The following is a 21,094-nucleotide window of genomic DNA, read 5'->3' as shown; positions in this document are numbered from 1 at the left end:
TAATCTCAAGAAGTCTTTCCATATAGCTATTAACTTCTGGGTCCAGACTGAGTGCCAAGTGAACTATCCAGCCATGCATCCTACCCATCCTTACTTCCTCTTCCCATTCCGGAAAAGCTTGGCCTGCCTGGCAAAGGTTTGATTTTTTTTTTTTTTTTTTTTTTTTAAAGAAAACATTCCAGCATTTCTATGTCACATTTTGTTTCTTGTCAAAGCCACATGGAAGCAGAGCTTGTAATTCACAGATCACATGTCCTGCCTGAGGATGAAACCAGTTTCAACAGGAGACCAAAGGGAGACCAGTTAAACTGTACTTCAGTGCATGCTACTGCCGTCCTCAGTGACAGACAGCTAAGAGGTGAGCCTTCATTAGCCTGGAAATAAAACCATGGGTGTGACAAGAAGAAAGGGTGACTCAGTATGCCCTGCATGTTCCCTACCCCCACCTCTCTATTCCACAGTCCTCCAGAACTATAGCAGGCACAAGGTTTTATTTTGGAAGCAACTTTTAAGTGAAGGGAGATCAGTCCTTCCTAGGAATACATGTTAACAATTAAACTCCCTGATTCCACGGTGTGTATTAACTACTCTTATCACCAGGCCCTTTCCCTACAGGAAGAAGGAATAGACTCCAGCTCTAAAACATACAGAAAGAGCAGACTGCCTCAAAAAAAAAAAAAACTCACTGGGCTCCTTCTCCACTGGGAAGAGCCCCTGGGCTGCACCCCGGTGAGATAAGTGGTGAACGGTTTGCTTATGTCTCAGGCTTCCCAAACAGTCCTGTATTCGAAAACACTTGTCCCACTGTTACCACAATTTTCTCAACTGAGAAAATACCATCACTGTGACTTGGGATAGATATATGGCTGTTTATATTTGAAAAGCAGGGGGTGGGCAGATGGCTCAGTATACCTAGTTCTTGCAGAAGATCCTAATTTGGTTTCCAGCACCCACATCAAGAGTTCAACAACCATCTGTGACTCCAGCTTTGGGTGGATGCAAAGCCTCTGCCCTCTGAAGGCACCCACATGTACATCCACATACATACACATGAGCACACATTTAAAAAAAACAACAACAACAAATAATCCTTTAAAGAAAAGGTCTATCTAGTCTGGTATGGTGGTACATACCTATAATCCCAGCACTCATGAGGCTGAGGCAGGAGGATCAGGAGTTTGAGACTTGGATACAAAACTAAGTGGGTATAGCTAACTGGTAAGTTCTGTCTCATACAGCTGCAGGCATGTCTAAGTCCGTGCAGCATGTCTATCCACATGGCAGGGGGACTTGTATGGATGTGGGAAGAGGTGCCACTGGAAAGCAAAGGCCAGAGGTCCTGGTTGTATGTCACAGCTGGGGAACACGAACCTCCTGGGGCAGCAGAGGAAAATAGATGGGAAGTGCCAATGCACCTGCCTGGAGGAATGAAGTAACGCCACAGCGGAAAGGGAGCCAGCCATGGTTCATCTCTGCCCCTTCAGCCCCAAGCTGGAAGATGAAACAACAGCCACAGCTGGGTGGACAGACAGATTCTAGTGTTCTTCGGTGTGATGGAGATGCCCTTCTAAAGTCAATGTCACTTTGGAGATGCAGCATGCCGGATGCTGCCATGGGCGTCTCATGGACCAACTCCCTGAATTCTCACAGTGAATGTTCAAGGCATACATAATATCTAATTTCAATTACACGAGAGGAGATAAGAACCCAAGAGGTCAAGGACTTTGCTTAGGCTGCCAGATTGGCTGCCAGCCTCCCGAATCTATGTTCTTTCTGTTAAAAGGTTGTTTGTTTTCTGTGACTATTATTAGCTTTGTGGATTTTTCTGAATATAAAAATACATACCCTTGCCATGCAGTTGGTGGCACACGCCTTTAATCCCAGCACTCAGGAGGCAGAGGCAGGCAGATCTCTGTGAGTTTGAGACCAGCCTGGTCTACAAAGTGAGTTCCAGGACAGCCAGGACTGTTACACCGAGAAACCCTGTCTCAAAAAACCAAATCAAAACAAAACAACCCATACCCAGATAGGGAGGGAGCCCTCTAAGAACTGCTTGATCTGTCCAGCCCCAGTGTCCACCACCTTGGCCCATCACCAGGTGACCTCACTGATCAAGATGTTTCCTCCTTTCCTGATCAAGCCCTGGAAACACCCAGTGCCTGAGCCAACCAAGAGGCAGTTCTGAGGGCAATGCTTACCAAGAACTGCTGTGAACATGCACTCTGCATTCTGGAAATATCTGTGCCTCCTAGACCTGAACCTCAACCAAGAAGACTTGCTATCTATAGCAGACGAAATCTAGCCTGCTCCCAACTGCTCAAGGCCACGCTGCCCAAGATGATTACAGGAGAGAAAGGCAGTGGCCTTGGATAAGTGTGGCACACAGAAAGCAGCTCCCGTGTTCCTGGCAGCCGCAGCTGGTGAGAGGGAAGCTCTGAGTCAAGGCTGTCCAGTGGGAGGGCCATTGACTGTGGTTACTACTTCCAGCTGGGACAGTATTAACCACCACAGGTTTGCACTGGTGGAGTCCTTGACCTACTATCTGTACACACAATGATATTGCCACAGTCCTTTTTCATGCTTCCACGGCTTCATGAAGATAGGATATGAAAATACGTACTCAGAAAGGGAACAAAATTCTGTATCACTCTGTATCACTTTTACAAGGTGTCAAAATCCTGCAGAAGTTTGGGGATTCTGAATGATTTGCTTAAGATCACAGACCTAGTTTGGACAGGGCGTGCAGGGGAAAACCTGTTTCTCAGTTAACAGGGGCGTTGGGCTCCTACAGCTTGTTTTCCCCCCATAGCATAAGGTCAACATCTACCAGGAAAGACAGTTGAAATACGATCAGTAACATATTCTCAGGAGGAAAGAGGGACGGTGGGGGAGGCTCTTGGGGACAAGCAACCTCTACCTTCTCTCCACTCTGGATGAGGGGTCCCATCTCCTCAATATGGATGTCTCCCTCCCCATTGTGAGATATTTCTGACGGTTTCACACTTTATAATTTCTAGAACCAGGAGACAAACATTTCTGGAATAATCCAGTGACCTCATGGCTGGGCTTATGGTTAGTGGGCTGCATTTCTCCCTCCTAGAAAACACTGGATCAACAACGTAAATGTCCAATGACACCAGACAGAAATGAGCAGAACCAGGAAGCATAAAGAGACACAGAGTTCCTGGGGCATTCACTCAGAATACCCAGGAAGCACAGAGAGACACAGAGTTTCTGGGAATCCTAGAGGTGGTTAACAACGTCACTCAGAATACCCAGGAAGCATAGAGAGATACAGAGTTCCTGGGGCATCCTGGAGGTAGTTAACAACATCACTCAGAATGCCTGATTCAAAGTTGAGAGAAGGAATTCCTGCAGATGTAGCTTGGTGGTAGTGTCCTTGCCTAACATGTACAGAGCCCTGGGTTCAATCCCCAGAACTACAAACTAAAATACTAAGCTATGGGAGGAAATAGATGGGAGTATGAACGTAGTAGTGTATTAATGTATGCTGGCAGAGCCCACATTTACGTTTATGTAGAATAAAGGAACACATGTGCAGAATCCCAAAACAAAATGCTAAAACACATCCAGGGAGGAGAGACTTGGAAACTAGAGATTAGAGGGTTTTTCCCTTTTAATACTTTCCAGTGAAACAGGAGATGTGAGGTTTACTTTAACATGAGAAAGGAAAATCAGAAATTCTGCCTGAGATGAACTGTCAATGCCTTGGGAAAGGGGCTTGGGGAGCCAGGTGACTAACAACAAACTCATTGCTGTGGATTGCTCCTCAGTGGATAAGCAGGTATCCAGAACACAATCAGACCCTGGAACAGAAAATGACTAAGTACCGCCCATCATCAAGGCCTTTCACAGCCAATCAGTAGCAGCTATAAGGTGTTTACACGTTATCTTGTCAGATTTCTAAGATGGAAAAAAAAGAAAATGTGCTGTCCTCTGAGAGAGAACTTAAAAAAAAAAATCAATTAATTCACTAGGCTTTGCACTTAAAACTCAGTTCTGCTACTAAATGGGTAGGTGGGGGCTCACAAAGGAAATGTTCGAAAGTGCTTATCAGCCCATCACCCTGGAACTGCTGGGGTTGGGGGTGGGGCATTGACAGGACAGGTACACTACTGTCCTATTTCCTCATTCTTGTTTCTCCCCCTCTCTCCCTCCTTCTCCCCACTCCTCTCCCCCCCCCCCCCCCCACACCCCTCTCTCTCTGCTTATATCTGTCTGTCTGTTTGGTTATGGAACCCAGGGCCTCATGCACACCAGGCAAGCACTCTACCACTGAGCTACACTTCCCACCCTATTTCTTAGTTCTTTTCCCTGGAAAACATGTCTTGATCATGTGTGGCTACAAGAGGACACAGTGAAAAAAACGAGCCATAAAGTCATCTCTTAGAGAGACAGAAAAGGTCTTTTCAGTCACCTTCTCTGTACTTACACATGACACAAACAACAAGAACAAAAACTCCTTCCAAAGCACAGGGTGAGGACCCCTTATTTGAAATGATTTGAAATGCCTGGGATGTGAGAAGTTTTTTGTTTTTTGTTTTTCAATTTTTAAAAAAATATTTACATAGACCTAATGAGCTCTCCTAGGGATGGCACTTAAGTCTAAATATGAAATTTGTCTATGATTCATCTCTGCCTTCAGCAATAACGGCCTCAACAGAATTTAACACAGTCTCAAGATAATTTTTGTACAGACAGGAAGCTTCACACAAGAGGCCAGGGGTAGGACAGACTTTTCCACATGTGTTATCATGCATGTGCTCAAAATGCTTTGAGTTTTTGAGCATTTTGGATGCTTGAATTTTAGATCAGGAATGCTCATGGTTTGCCCACGACGCAGTTTGAGTCATGTGGCTGGATGGTTGGCACGGCAATGTTAAGAGGTAGTAGGATCCTGAGGAGTGGAGATTAGCGAGAGGGTACTGGGAGCACCAACCACATTAGGTATCTGGGGAGGGTTCTCATACATGAGGTGCCTCTCCATGCACTGCTTTCCCGTCATGCCATCTGAGTGTTCCTTCACATAAGCTACTGTGACACCATACACCATAAGGTACCTGCCAGAGTTGAACCAACTCCTATCATCAGGCCCTTGAGCCTCAAGGACTATGGTATAAAGCTATCTCCTTTCTTTGTAAGCTGCTCTCCCTCAGGTATTTCATTACAACATCAGAACGTAGCCAGTGCAGGATACTCAGCCTGCACTTACCTCAGACATTTCTCCACTCAACAATTTCCACAAAGAACATTAAGGAATAAACCCCCATGTCCACGCAATTTCTCACCCATCAACCCTCTATATCCACCACAAAGCAATCAATTAACCAGAACGGGAGTGCTTTCAATGTAAGTACAAGTTGATCAATGGAGGCCACAGGAATGACAGCCGTATCCTTCCCTTCCCAGAGTGCGTGATTTAGGGGCTCAGAGTTAGTGCTCTCATCAACTAAGTCTGAAGAGATCAAAAGACCACCTTCAATATGGGCATAACGTCCCAAGGGCCAGACCATGCATTCAGCAGTAAGTGTTCGATGGTCCAGAAGGGAACATTAAGGATCAGTTTGTTTAGAAGGCACATTAAAAAAGAAAGGACACAAATGAGGCTTTGAGGTTGGGTAGGCAGAGAAGTGCCATGTGCTTTACCCACAAAGGGTTGGTGATTTCTAAGGTTATGATTTATCCTGGAATACACAGCCCTGAATGGAATGAAATCCTGTGTGAACTCTTAGGACAGGCATTGGAATGAGGTCTGGTTACTGCTTTAGTATGCAAGGACAAGAATGGGGGTATTGCTGTAACTCAGTCAGACTGGCCACACAAAGAAAAGAGAATGACTCCCGGGTCCAGCTATCTAGCCTATAGACTCATAAACTTCTTCACATGTCTAGTCAGAGAATATATTACTCACCATATGACTTCCTTGTCACCCACAGAAGCCTGGAAGTCCCCTAAATAGGCGAGACTCACTGGTGCTCACCAGTAAGGTCTCCCGAGAAGCAACATTAGTCCGTGGGTTCCAGGTTTAAGGGAAGCTTTTTTAGACTGGAGAAGAGTCCGCCATGCTGGCAATGGACTTTGAGTGTCTTGTGCACTTGCAAAATAGCCGTTTCTATTCTGATGATGTTGCATGCTGCGAGTCCCAGGCCCTAGTCCTGGCATTGCAGGGTAGCTGTGTTTAAAGAGAAGATGCCCCCTGGCTTAGTTTAGAGCAAAGCTAAGGAGCTAATGTGACAATGGCTTTCTTGGCAGAGAATAGCACATGGTGAGACACACAGTTTGCACATGTGTCTTCTGAGCTCTCTCCCTCTTCATATGAAGCCACAGGAGTTCCATCATGAGCCTCCATGTTAATGTTCTTATAGCCTCCTCGCCACCCACCTCCCAAGTCTTCTCCGCTAAGCACTACAACGGGATTAAGTTTCCACCCGTGTAAGATTTTCTTTACTAATTCTGTTTATTTATTCACGTGGGGCAGGGCATGCATGCCACAATGTGCGTGAGGAAGTCAGAGGACAATGTACAGAAGTTGGCTCTTTCCTTTCATCATGTGGGTCCAGAGGATTCAACTAAGGTTGTCAGGTTGGGATGCAAGTGCCTTTACTTGGTGAGCCATTTCTTGGTCCCAGCCTTCATCCTCTTAATGCCTCACAATGGATTCAACTCTAACATGAACTTCAAAAGGGACAGATTACGTTTAAACCACAAAGTCCCAGTTGTAAACACACATACAACTCATAATAATGGTTGTCATACAGAGAATACTCCTGTGCCTATGCGATTTCCCACTGAACTAGCATTTTGTATTAGCATTCTGAGGTCCAAACAGTGGGGAGAGAGAATACTTAAGTGAGCCTGACCTCAGCTTACCACTATATATGGTTCAGAGTCTACAAGGTCCACTGGTCATGGTTATAAATGCCCTCTTCAGAAGGCTGAGCACTATGGTGTTTATAAATGTCTATTTGTTGGCACAGATAGAGATGCTAACAGCAAGTGCTTTGGGTTTCTGCTAGAATAGTAACAGATGTAACTGCATCTTTTTTATAGCCATGTGGTGAGGGTTCATGGTTTAAGGCACCCAAGAAGGCCTTGGTGAACATTTGCAGTTATAACTCATTATTACTTTCACAATCAGCAAGAGTGAATTATGATCACACCCACTTCCCTCTATAATCTCTTTATCAGTGGCCCAACTCTGGGGAAATGAGAATCAGCTGGCTTCCACCATCGTGGGCTCTAGGGAAGGCTCATCTCGCTCAATGCAGAAGATGGCTCTGCAGTCTTAACAGTCAGACTGAGGGTCCAGAAACAGCACCCAAGACCACCACTAGGGGAGCCCCAGGAGAAGCTTACCACATAGAGCTTGCGCCAGATGACGGCCCATTCTCGTAGAGTATTCGTGAGTTCCTGAACCAGCGGCAACTCCCCAGGAATCACAGTTTCATGCTGCCTACAGGAAATCAAAGAGATGTACACTTTACTGCACATGATGGGAGCTGCCTCTCCCAACCAACATACTCTTGACAATCAAAGGCAGGAATGTGGCTGCTGTGGTTTGAAATAAATCGATCTGCCTCTGAAGGGCTGTACAGTTTGGAGAACTTGAACACAGGTAAACATGAGCCAAAACTCAAGGAACTGAGAACAGCCCAATCTATAAACTAAACTGAGTTTTTGCATAGCAAAGGCTAAGCCTAGACTCTACTTCCCCATGTTAAATCTCTCTGAAAGTGACAATGACCAAGCTGTATAACAGCTGGTTCAATTGGGTAGCCGCTCCATTTTGTAGAGAGGTACACGGCATGTGATCTCACTCAAAGATCTGTTTGCAAGGATTGATCCATGCCCTCTTCCAGAAAGGACTGGGTCTTCTACTCATCTGTGGCTTCCCAGCATGGAAAATGGAAACAAACCGACATCCTCACTCTCAGTAGGCTTAACTGCATTTACTCACATAAATTGTCCCTGGAGCTCCTACAATTATCAACAGGAGAAAGACAGCAAAGACATACAAACACACAGGGAAGAGCAAGAGGACCACCGTGTGAACACGCAAACACAGGATGGAGCGAAGAGTGAATTTCAGGTCAAGTAAGGCGATACATTAGGGCAAATGTGACTCACGAACCATCTATGACATGCTAGCTTTGGAAAGTTGCAGGTGGTCCCCGACTTGGAGAGTCTGATTTTGCAACTCTAAGATGGCTGGGAAGTATACACCCCCAGGTGCTGGCTTTTCACTTCTGCAGGGTTGAACGTATTACATGAAGACTATGCTACCCTATCCTAAAACAGGTTTTGGGTTAGATGATTTTGCCCAACTGTCAGCTAACGTAAGTGTTCTGAGCACACTGGAGGTGGCTGTGCCAGGCTATGTTAGGTGAAATAGATGCATTTCTTGTTGTTCTTTTTTATTAGCATATATTAATTGTATAAAATGATGGACTTTCCTGCGGTGCCTACTTGTGACATTGTTAACTCTGGTGGGTTTATAAGGACATAACCACAAGTCCAGGAGCATCTGTATCTATCTGCTGACTGATAGATAGTAACTGACTGATAGTAACAGTTAACTGAGCATCCCATCTTTCACCTGGCAGATCCAGTTAGAACAGGGCTCCTACTTTGCCTTCACAAGTGACATTTGGAGGCTGCTCAGGAATGGCCCACTGGGAAGAGGATTCCTCGAGGAGGTGGGCGAGAATAGTTACTAGTGCTGGTTCTGCCATAGACGACCTGCGAGAACTTGAGCATGCCTCTACCTCTTGTCTTAAAATGGGGGTGCTAAGTTTAGGTCTTCTCAAAGATGTTCATCTAGCTTAGAGGTTCCAGGATTCTGTGACAGCCTCCCTAGCACCAGCCACGGAGTCAAGCTTTTCCTTTCTTAATTCTCTTGTCCTACTTCCTGTTTTCCTTAGCTGCCACAGAGTCAGTGCTCTGCAGGACAAATGACATGTTCAAGAAATGAGTAATCGAAACTGAATGGATTTGAACGACACAGCACATCCCCATACACTGCTTCCCTGGTATCTCACCCCAAGCCCACCACTAGCGCTTTCCTCCAGGAAGCTGTGAAGACTCTGAGGGGCACTTGCAACTAAGTGATATGTTTAAGGTTGAGAGTTGAGGAGGGCAGACTGACGTCCCCCTTCCCTGGAGGTTCACATGGACTCATTCACATACACAGTGAGCAGTTAGGAACTCCGAGGGGAAGTGGAAGGCCCTCAGAGTTCACCACTGCTGTCTTTACTATTCCGGGGAAGGGCGTCCAGGAGGAACAAGGACAGAAAGAGAAGACAGAGAGAGGAACTATATGAGGCAAGAGAAACCAATGACAGAAGAAGGACACCAATGGGCGTAGGACGTTCTTTCACGGTCATCTCACATCTTCATCACTTTATAGTGGTCTTCCTGGATTGTAACTTACCCCCCATCTTCTACAGTTGCTTCTTTCAAGTGGATGTACGTTTCAGGGAAAATACCCTACGGAAAGGAAACTCTTGTTATACAGCCATTAAAAACAATCTCAAATCAAGAGCACAAATAGCCGGGCGGTGGTGGCGCACGCCTTTAATCCCAGCACTTGGGAGGCAGAGCCAGGCGGATCTCTGTGAGTTCGAGGCCAGCCTGGGCTACCAAGTGAGTTCCAGGAAAGGCACAAAGCTACACAGAGAAACCCTGTCTCGAAAAACCAAAAAAAAAAAAAAAAAGAGCACAAATATTTCCAGGAGGGCTGTGCCCACCTCGACAAAAGGAAATTCCCAGCTGGGTTTGCCGGGCATCACTTATGATGACCAACTATATGTCAACAAAGGAAGGATGGAAATACTGAAATAGTGAAAATTAAGATTTGGGCTCACGATGCATAAGATGTTTTGAAAATAAAGAGGCAAAAATGCCCCATCAGCTCAGAAATCCAACAATGGCAAGGAATGTAATACTGAGAACCTAGAATCTTTACAGAGCCAACATGCCATGATGTATCCATTAAAGGGTGAGTGAGATGGAGTCGCTAACATTTTAGTAGGTTCCTACAATAATTCTTGTCAGCACTTTCATTGAAGACCAACTGCAAATCATTAGTTACCTGATCATTTTCACCCTTCAATGTCTCCAATTGTTCTCCCTTTTGTAATCCCAAGAGGCATTTCTACATCAGTATTAGGACATTGCTCACTAGCAACAATAAAAGTCCCAAGGGAAGGGCACAAAACCACTGGGTGGGAACTAGAGAGTTGCAGAAAAGATTTCTCAGTAGGACAGAACCATCCACAGAGTTCTCTTGAATACTGAAGCTTGTGTCTCCTTGTGCAATACCCTCAAGATGCCACATGGAGAATAAGTCATTGAGCCTTGTTTTCAAATAGTTCACATGGCAGAGGAGACGAACTAGCTGGCACCTTGAGTCAATTACTCCTAGCCTTGCTCATGGGATGGCTGGCATGATCTCTGTGGACATTAAATGTCAGAGATTGCTGACCACACACGTGGTGGTGGAGATAGCCCACAGTCCATAGGACCATAGTTGAAAATGTGCGTGTACTCATAATCCTTAACGGGACAAGAAACCAGGAACTTTGACAGTGGTTGCTCCTGTGGCCAATTTCATGTGTTAAATTTGTCTACGCAATGTTCCCTCTTTCTTCATCCTTCGCCAATACAACAAGAAATGGTCAGAACACTGGGGACTAAGCTGATCTCATCATGGGTAACGGCAGAGGGGTCCTGCAACTGCTTTAGGCAGAAGCAAAGGGCCCCATCTCTTCAACCAGACAGGGTGATGTACTAGTGAGAACATACAGTGCCAGTCCCTCTACTGATGAGACCAACACACACACACACACACACACACACACACACACACACACACACGTGCACACGCACAGAGAGAGAGAGAGAGAGAGAGAGAGAGAGAGAGAGGGAGGGAGGGAGGGAGGGAGGGAGGAGAGAGAGAGAGAGAGAGAGAGAGAGAGAGAGAGAGAAGGTGACCTTGAGTTTCTTCAAGTGTACAGGATACAGAGTGATTAGGGGAGACCGATTAAGCAGCAATAAAAACAAACACAAATTCAATGTAACACTGGAGACACCAGGTCACTGTTGGTCTCTAAAAGAGGAACAACTATGATGTGATATGAGAGAGCAACAGTGACTAACAATCACTTTCACACACGATCATAAGGGGTTTTCATGGATTTATCTGTATTTGTTTTCATTGTTCTTTTATTACATTACATTTGTGTTACAATCCATTGTAACACAAATCTTAAACAGTCTTATTAATTAAAAAAAAAAAAAAAAAAAACTCAGGAGCCAGGTATTGGGGTGAATTCTGAAAGATCAGAGAAGCAGAACAAGCCACAGCTAACCTCACCTCGACAACCCCTCATCTGGTCCTGTTTCCTCAGACTGGAAGCCTCTGAGTCCTCACCTGAATGGATCTCAGCTGAACTGCTGCTAAAAGTCTAAAAGCTTAAAAACCTCTAGTTCCTTGTCCTCATGCCTTATATACCTTTCTGCTTCCTGCCATCACTTCCTGGGATTAAAGGCATGTGTCTTTCCCAAGCAAGACATGAGATCTCAAGTGCTGGGATTACAGGTGTGTGTCACCTGATGCCTGGTTGTTTCCAGTGTGGCCCTGAATTCACAGAGATCTGGATGGATCTCTCTGCCTCTGGAATGCTAGGATTAAACTGCCTGACCTCTATGTTTAATATCGTGGCTGTTCTGTTCTCCCAACCCCCAGAAAATTTATTGGGGTGTACAATATATCAGCCACATTTCCCCTTTTTGTTTAAAATTTAAAAAGTTATAACTAATACAAGAAAAAGTATATACAACAAGTATACACAATATATACAGTCAAGAATTACATTAACAATGTCTAGTCCAGGCCGGGCAGTGGTGGCTCACGCCTTTCATCCCAGCACTGGGGAGGCAGAACCAGGCAGATCTCTGTGAGTTCGAGGCCAGCCTGGGCTATGAAGTGAGTTCCAGGAAAGGCACAAAGCTACACAGAGAAACCCTGTCTCGAAAAACCAAAACCAAAAACAAAACCAAAAAAACAAAAACAATGTCTAATCCATTAACATTTGACAGATTCAGACAAAAAACTCCATTATATATATTAACAATGTCCAGTCCATTAACATTTGACAAATCCAGACAAAATTTTTCATTACTTATACTATTTAAAACAAGTAATTCCTTTTTAAAAATAGATTCAAAAATCTACCTTTTTATCTTATCATATCCATATTCTCTCTTCTTTCTTTTCTGAGTAGATTCAAAATCTACCTTTTTTTTTTTTTTTTTTTTTAGTTTTTCGAGACAGGGTTTCTCTGTGTAGCTTTGCGCCTTTCCTGGAACTCACTTGGTAGCCCAGGCTGGCCTCGAACTCATAGAGATCCGCCTGGCTCTGCCTCCCGAGTGCTGGGATTAAAGGCATGCGCCACCACCGCCCGGCCAAAATCTACCTTTTTATCTTATCATTTCTGTATCTCCCCTTTTTTCTTCTCAGAGTAGATTCAATAATCTACCCTATTCTATATCCGTTTTTTTCTTTTTTTTAAACAAGGACCCTGTATCTATCCATGATCGAATACTCGCGCCCATTTCAGAACATGTCCAATTAGAGAACTCTGATGTATAATACTTCTCTGTTTTCATTCTCAGCTTTAATATATTTAATTGACAGTATTTGAATGTCTTCTTCCTATTGAAATTATTTGGAAGCAGTCATATTTTTAATCTAAGGAAAAAAAACTTCATTGACACATAATGCTTGCCTCTCTCTTCATGAGGTACAGTGGTCCTCAATGCATATACAATGTATAATAACTGGAGAAGGCATAAGCACGGCCTTAAAAAGAAATTGGGTTTGGAGAGGTGGTTCACTTGGTAAAGTACTTGCCATGCAGGCATGAGGACCTGTGCTCAATCCCCAGGGCTCACATAAAGCTGGGCTTGATGGTCAAGTCTGTCATCTCAGAGCTAGGGAGTCAGGGATAGGCAGAACACTGGGGCTTGCTGGCCAGCCTAGCTGAAGTAGTGAATTCCAGGCCAGTGAGAGAACATGTCTCAAAAAACAGAAAAGGGGTTGGATAGGAGTGATCAGTTTAAAGTAGAAGTTATGGGCTAACAAGATGGCTCAGTGGGAAAAGGTGCTTGCTGCCAGCCCTGACAATCCTAGTTTGAATCCCAGGACCTGCATGGTGAAAAGAGAGAACTGACTCCTGCAAGTTGTTCTCTGACCTCCACATTCATGCTATGGCACATGAGCACACATGTGCATGTGCACACATGCATAAACACGAAGAGATGAATGCACTAAAAAGTGTTTAAGTATACAATAAAGTTTAAAATAAGCTGTAACATTGTTGAGGCTAGCATGCAGCTCTAAAGCAGGACATGTTTAAGGTGTGGGAGGTTTAATACTAGGAACCAAAAGAAAAAAAAAAAAAAACAAATGTAACACTGCTAATCCCAAGAAAAATTCTGGCAAAATATTTTTCAAATCAAGAAGGTAAAAAAAAAAAAAGCTTCTGAATTTATAGTGACTGGGCTGGGCTGATCCCTGGGAGTCAGTCATGATACCGGTCCTCAGAAACATAAACAGATGATGACTTTGAGACACTGATGTTGACCATGGCAGATAATCTACACAGGTGTGCAGGCACAAGGTGCTGCTATCCAGAGCCCACTCATTTGGTGAGCTCACTGCTCTGTCATCTACAGCATCACTGTGCCATGGTGGCACTTGGCCATTTGTAGCCATTTAGTGTCTCTGGTAAGGCCAGGGCCAACTGATGTCTCTCGGTTCTGCCTTCCTCTTCTCAATGTAACCTACTCACTTGAATAAATTCCAGCTAACGATTTTCTCTCTGTTATCCTGTCCACACACCCGCAGCCCTGCCAAGATGAATGATCAGTTCCTTCAAGGCTCTAGTCTTCCTCAATTTGCAAAGCCACTAGCTCCCTTTTATCACCAGGCCAAATGGGTAAGTTGGCTTATAAACGACACCAATAATTTCCATGAAAACAATTGTCCTTTCAAATGGCTCTTCCCCCAAGACAGGAAAAGGAGGGACCAGCAGAAGAGAGGATTTCTATCAGGCTGCATCTCTTAATGAAGGGGTGTCACATTCAGCAAAATTCAAGACTGACGCCTTTAATTCCATCTTTGTTTCTTGGATCTCCACAAAGAAACATAATTTAGTGTAAAAAAAGAAAATTAATGCACAATCATTGTGCCAAATTCTGTTCATGTTTTTCTTTATCAAGGGACAGAGGAGCTCTTACTGAAATAGTTTTCTCCAAAAGGTGAGGTTTTCAAGCTTACAGTGTTTTTTTTTGTTTGTTTGTTTGTTTGGTTAGTTTGGTTTGGTTTGGTTTTTTGAGACAGGGTTTCTCTGTGTAACAGTCCTGGCTGTCCTGGAACTCACATTGTAGACCAGGCTGCTGGCTGGCCTTGAACTCACTGGGATCCACCTGCCTCTGCCTCCTGAATGCTTGGATTAAAGGAGTGCGCCGCCACCGCCACCACCACCACCTGGCCTAAGCTTACAGGTTTTAAAGAAGATTTTAATTAAGAACAACAAAAACCCAGCAATATTACAGACACACATACCCCTCGGATGTTAACTAGTCAGACCAGAGGGCACCACTAGTTGGATGGATGCAGACACATCAGGGAAGTAGAGAATGCCTTAGAAAGCAAGGTCTTCCACGCTGGAACAAATCCTTGTGTAGGGTAAAGGCCTGGGACCATGTTTTAACAGTACCTACTGGGTTTGGTTGTTGTTTTTGTTGTTGTTGATATTCCAGTGGTGGTGGTAAGATCAAACCCAGGGTCTCTTGTGTGCTAGGCAAGTGCCCGCCATTCAAATAATTTGGAAACAGGACATCAGTAAGGCTTGTCTTAGTCTCCTAAGTAGCTGGGACAACCGGAGTGTACCGCCAGTTATTCCATATGATTTGTCGGAGAAGTTTTCTGTTCACTTTTTTACATATTAAATTTAAAAAGGAAAGGACTGAGAATTAAGTGACCCAGGCATTCTTCGTCTCTCACACATTCAGAGCAAAAAGTTGTTAACTTGTGGGAGTCCAGGGGTAGGCCATAGAACTCTGGTGGAGGTCAGAGGACAACTTTCAGGAGTTGGTTCTCTCCTCCTACTGTGAGATCCCAGGCTTGGACTCAGGTCCCTGGGTCTGTACGGCAGGTACTCACCTGCGGAGCCATCTTGCCACCCAGAAGTGTTAACTCTTACTGTTTTCTGAAAACTCAACTTCCACAACTGTGAGTGAAAATAACTACTAACAGGGCTAACCCCACCCACAGCAGGAGTGAATGTGCCAGGCAGCGGCTTCCCTGAGGTCTTCAATCTAGTCGCATCACGCCAGCACATCTGACTGCTACATGGGTCTCCATTGGCACATTGGGGATGCTGAAGTCAGCAAGAGAAGTGGAAACAACACAGCTGGAAATGGCACGTGGCACAGGACTCTGACTGTGGGCAGAGAAGCTCTGCCACTAGGGCACAGCAGGGACAAGTGGGCTCACACCAGGGGGACTTGGCACCTGCAGGGACAGCTAATGTGCCTTTGTTTTGTTAGACTACGAAATCAGCAAAGTGACTGAAGTGTGTGTGTGTGTATACAAGTGTGCAGACACCAAGACTGACGAGTCACCAACTTCAGCCACACTCGCCTTCGGGTTTCTGTGACCTCTACCCAGCAGGCAGGCGTGTGAAGGCTCTGTGGGCTTCTGAGATTTGGCGGTTTCCCGGGCCAATCTGCGTGGGACTACATCTGGCCCGTGATGTGGTCCAAGAGTGAAAACTGAATTTCTCTACCCTTTCTGCCCTGACAAATTCAAACGTTTCCCTCACCCTCTGCTATTGGCACACGAACAAATTGTGGAATAAGAAAGCCCTATCAACTTTGTTCTTGCAAAAGAGAGTGCTGGCCACATCACACTGCCCCAGCAAGCACCATCAAAGGAAAAACGCTGATGGGCTCGAAAGTAAATCCAGGAGCATGGTGACGCGGCTTCTAGCCTTTCTTTAGTTTGATGATGAGCTGCCCTGACAATGGGAAAGGAAGTCATCCAAGCCAGGGTCTCACAAACTCTGCCTGAGTCAGAAGAAACACGCTTATACTCTAGTACTAAACAAAAAGTACAATGAAAAGCATGAACCACGTAAACATTAATACCCGAGGTAAATGTGTCCTAAAGTCTCTCTGTTGTTCAGTTTTGCTCTCTGTTACGCATGTTGGTTATAATCTACTGAAATGACTCCAAGTTACTCCATGGGCCTCACAGATTGAAGTCACTACTCTGGCTTGATGGGATGAATCAGGGGACAGGCAGCATCAGTGTGGGTAGTGAAGAATTGGACGTAAAGGAAGCAGGGAGATGTGGATCCTGTCCCTTCCTCCCTGACAGAGGCCCCTAGGGCACTGTCACTGTCCTGCTGCCTTATTCAGCTTCAAGAAGGGTAGACAGCAGGAAGTCGGGGGCCTTCTCTTGAATCAGCTCCCAGGAAACATATCCAAGGAACTTACGCTATTCCTCTGGAGCACAGGGGCCAAAGTCTTTGTTTTCAGATCAAAGGAAGAGTCACAGAAAGGAAGGCAAACTAGCTCTAGAGAGAGCAGATAAAGGGATCTCACAAAGCAACAGAGAACTAGCGGGCAGTCGCAGGAACAAAGTAACGGAACAGCGTGCCATACCTTTTTAGATTTGTTCTGGAGAGCATATCCTCTGTACCAGCCTGGGGAGGGGAGGGGAGAACACAAAGCATGTTATTATGTTTTCTGGGAGAACAAAAGGACATCAGCAACATACACTCACATGTTCCATCAGCAATCCTGAGATGGACACCAAAAGATGAGTACCTATGAAGCTTTAGACAGGCGGTTCTCAACCTGTGGGTCACAACCCCTTTGGGGTCAAATGACCCTTTCCCAGGGATCACCAAAGACCACTGTGAAACAGATATTTACATTATGATTCAGTAATCAAAATTACACTTATGAAGCAGCAACGGAAATAATTTTATGGTTGGGGGTCACCACAACATGAGGAATGGTATTAAAGGGTCGCAGCATTAGGAAGGTTGAGAACCACTGCCTTAGATTGGGAACCATTTCACTTATTGCCCAGTAAAGATCTGTTTTGCAGCCACATTCTCTCACTAACCACAAGACTTAAAATTTGCACAGAGGGGGCTGAAGAGACGACTCAGCAGTTAAGAGCATTTGGAGGACCTGGCCTGAGCCTTCCAAGTGCCGAGATGACAAGAATACACCATATACCATACCAGGTTTTAATTTTTTCATAAAATTCCATGAAGGAATTTATATACAGACATTTTCCCATTTATCACAGACTCCACAACTAATGTTGCCCGTAAACAAGTATTTTATATTAAAAACAACTGAACTCTGGGTTTTTCTTATAGCCACGCCCATCAAAGGCATCAATGTACTCACTGGTCATCTTGCCTCAGGAAATCCTATTGTGAATAGTATTATGTAAGGAGACAGTAAGTAGATACACTCTATAGTTAGAACTACAGACCTCTCTGCCAGTAGGCCTCTAGAGCAGTCTAAGAACCCTGAGGAAGACTGAGAAAGAAGGGGAGGGAGGACTGTAGGAGCCAGAGAGGCTGAGGAGAGCAAGAGAACATGGCTCACACAATCAACTAAGCAGGGCTCACAGGGGTCCACAGAGACTGATGTGGCCATGATGGCATCTGCATGGGTCTGCACTAGGCCCTCTGCATACGCGCTGTGGTTGTTTAGCTTGAGGTTTTTATGGGACTCCTAGCAGTGGGAGTGAGGTGTCTCTGACTCTTCTGCCTCCTCCTGGGACCTTCCTCCTCCTGCTGGGTTGCCTTGCCCAGACCTGATATGAGGGTTTGTGCCTAGTCTTACTGCGTCTTGTTAGGCTGTGTTGGGCTGCTGTCCCTGGGAGGCCTGCTCTTTTCTGAAGGGAAAAGGAGGAGCAGTAGACCTGGGGGGTGGGGGAAACTGAAGGGAAGGGAGGCTGTGGTCAGGATGTAATGTATCAGAGAAGAGTAAAAACAAACAAACAAAAAAGATACCAACCAGAAAAGAGTTTCATAATCTCTGTTTTTGTGTGTTACAAGTAGAAAATTCAGTTTACCTCTTTGGTTACAGATTAAATAACACTTTCACAAATTTTAAATTATCAATGAAACTAAAAAATATAAAGAATTTGCTATGTGTCACAAAGGGCATGGGAGTAGGGCCCTGGTATGGAATTACAGTCTGCATCAAGGTTACATGGTTGAGAAAAAGATGTCTTGACAAAAAACCAGCCTCAATTTAGGAAGCCAATGTGCAGGCAATCAGGTTAGGCTTGAATACACTGAACATTCCTCCCATGACTCAGCAGTTTATGCCCTTCCATACTCTTGATTCTGCTAAGATATGAAAACAGTCTTGTATTAATGGCTGGCATCCGCATCACCCTGGATGGATAAAGGTCAGAGCTGGAGGCCATGCTGAGAAAGAACAGCTGAGGCAGTTTTCACTTTTCAAGCCATACAAAACTAAGAAATCACAATACAGACTTGGACCCGCTTCCCTGGAAGAATGTATCTGCATGCATGAAAATGGTGCTTTACACAGCCATTCATCACAAAATTATGTTTCCTAAACCTGTTATCTTGAGAGGAAGAAGATTCCCATATAACCCTTCTAGCTTCTCTCTAGAACCATGATGTATGTATAACTGCTAGGAAAAAAAGCACAAAATTATTATTCTGGACTTGTCAAAGTGAACACTCATTTTCCTTGGCAGCAAGTACGGTAAGCACCTAATCTACATCTGGGAGCTTGATCACATTCCTAGTGTCAGAACGCTAAGAATGCAGCTACTAATGATTGCTAATAATTCCCAAGGCTATGATCACAGGTGTTTGCTATTCCTATATCATAAACCTGGGTTGCAATACAAACAAGAACACAGTTTTCCCATTAATCCTCAATAGTTAGTGTTAAACAGTCCTAATTAAATAGAGTTTGCTGTTAGGTTTCAGGAACACAGCATGATGCAAAGAGGTCGTGGGCGGTGTATCAGGAAGTGGTCTGTAGCCAAGCACAGACCAGGGAGTAAGAAATGGCAGGTATGTTCCGAAATTATCATGTAATCACAACAGGAGGAAAGGTGGGGGACAGACAGGCCAGAGGGTGAGTCTTAGCTACACTTTAGTGAAATGAATCTCCAAAAATAAGTTCCAGCCACCGTGGCAAGATGGGTTGCACTTCTGGGGTAAGAAGGCATTTCAGTTTCTTGGGGACTGTCCCCAATCCATGATAAAAATATCTCCTCTCATTTGAAACTATCAAAGTTCCTAATGCCACAGGTGAATTTACTCACTTTATCTATCTCTAAATAATCGTCATCCGTCAAGACTCTACCATTTGCCCGCTTCATTCACCTGTCCAGGGGCTGGTCCTGTGAGCTACTGCATTTTCTGGCTTCCACCTAACAGGTATCCCTATCTGGTTCTTCTCCCTCTGCTGCGGTAGCTCAACAAATACCAAGCTGTGGAGAGCAAGTATTGATTATCACAACATTTATTACATAAATGAGCTGAGAGCACAGAACTAACATGACGAGCTCAGAGAGGGTAACATGCAGGGTCTGGGGATGCAGGGAGTTTGAATTCATAAGATGACCAAAGATCATCTCAGATCAGTCTGAGAAACTAAAAGAAGCCAGGCAGGAAAATGACTAGGAAAGAAACTTCCACACAGGGGCGCAGCCAGTGAGAAGGATATGAGGCAAAAACTCTGTCCAAAGACAGAAAGAGCTCAAGGTCAGAGGAGGAGACTGGGAGAGGGCACCATGAGGGTAAGAGAGGAGTGTGGGTCTCCATTCTGGACACCCATTAGACTCACCAGGGAAGCTTTAAAATACTGAAGCCTGGGCCACCTCCCCACATATTCTTACTTAATCAAGCCCAGACTTAGAGCTTCTCAAACGATCCCTGGTGACACGAATGTATAGGCAGAAGTGTCACCCCAGGCCAAAGTGCCGTGGACTGTGTGGACTCTTAACCTTTAGCCTAAGTAGAACGATAAGCATTGGAGGGGGAAGAGCGTTTTTAAATACATCATGTCTTGTGCTTAAAAATAAAAATGTATTCTGGCTGCTATAGAAGAACGGACATGGGAGTTGAGAAATGGTGGGAACAAGGAGGAGAATGGTGGGTGCATTGAAAGGGGGAAGTGATGAGAATATATTTAGAAGCAGCTTGAGTTGCTCATGGCTTCACTAGCAATGGGCAAGAATGGAGGAAAAATGAGTGTTTGGCTCTTGGGCTTATGTAAATGGTACATAGTGGTACATAGTGTTACTCTATAGTACAGGAAGGTTTAAAAAAAGAAGGCCTTGGAGTGTTATTTGTTTTTACCACCCAGCTCCCAAATAAATCACACATGGAGGCTTAGTCTTACTTATAAATGCCTGGCCTTAGCTTGGCTTGTTTCTTGCCAGCTTTCCTTAAATTATCCAGTCTACCTTTTGCCTCTGGGTTTTTCCCATTCTCTTACTTCTGTAAATCTTATTCTTACTCTGTGGCTTGCTGTGGAGCTGGGTGGCTGGCCTCTGGAGTCCTCCTCCTTTTCTGGCTCCTTTCCTTTCCTCCCAGATTTCTCCTTCTATACATTCTCTCTGCCTGCCAGCCCCATCTATCCTTTTTCCTGCCTTGCTATTGGCCATTCAGTTCTTTATTAGACCATCAGGTGTTTTAGACAGGCAAAGTACCACAGCTTCACAGAGTTAAACAAATGCAACATAAACAAAAGTAACACAGCTGAAAATAATATTCTACAACATTGGAGAATGGTAGAAGGAATGTGTAGCGTGCCCTGACCCTTGGCTCCCCTCCTGAACAACTGAGTCCTACAGGAATGACATGGGACATGGGACATGTTGCACTGGGGAAGAAGGGATCAGAGGGGTCAGGCTGGCATGGTACCTCAGGGCCCAAGAAGAATCATAATGATCATTATCATTTAATAGCTGACCATGTTA

The 21,094-nt window shown here is 44.7% G+C and overlaps 1 protein-coding gene across 1 annotated transcript in view; it reads right to left on the bottom strand.

Annotated features, from left to right (window-relative positions):
• Positions 1-21,094, bottom strand: part of Dock5 (dedicator of cytokinesis 5) — a 196,355-nt gene that overhangs the window by 100,342 nt on the left and 74,919 nt on the right. Inside the window, exons 3-5 of the mRNA XM_059273411.1 lie at positions 16,756-16,796; positions 9,452-9,507; positions 7,378-7,474 (exon numbers count right to left, since the gene is read on the bottom strand). Of these exons, the coding sequence (XP_059129394.1) occupies positions 7,378-7,474; positions 9,452-9,507; positions 16,756-16,796 (194 nt within the window). The remainder of the gene's footprint in view (positions 1-7,377; positions 7,475-9,451; positions 9,508-16,755; positions 16,797-21,094) is intronic.

Source organism: Peromyscus eremicus, chromosome 9, assembly GCF_949786415.1.
Source record: "Peromyscus eremicus chromosome 9, PerEre_H2_v1, whole genome shotgun sequence".
NCBI classification, from domain to species: Eukaryota; Metazoa; Chordata; class Mammalia; order Rodentia; family Cricetidae; genus Peromyscus; species Peromyscus eremicus.
This window is presented reverse-complemented; position numbering and strand designations above follow the sequence as displayed.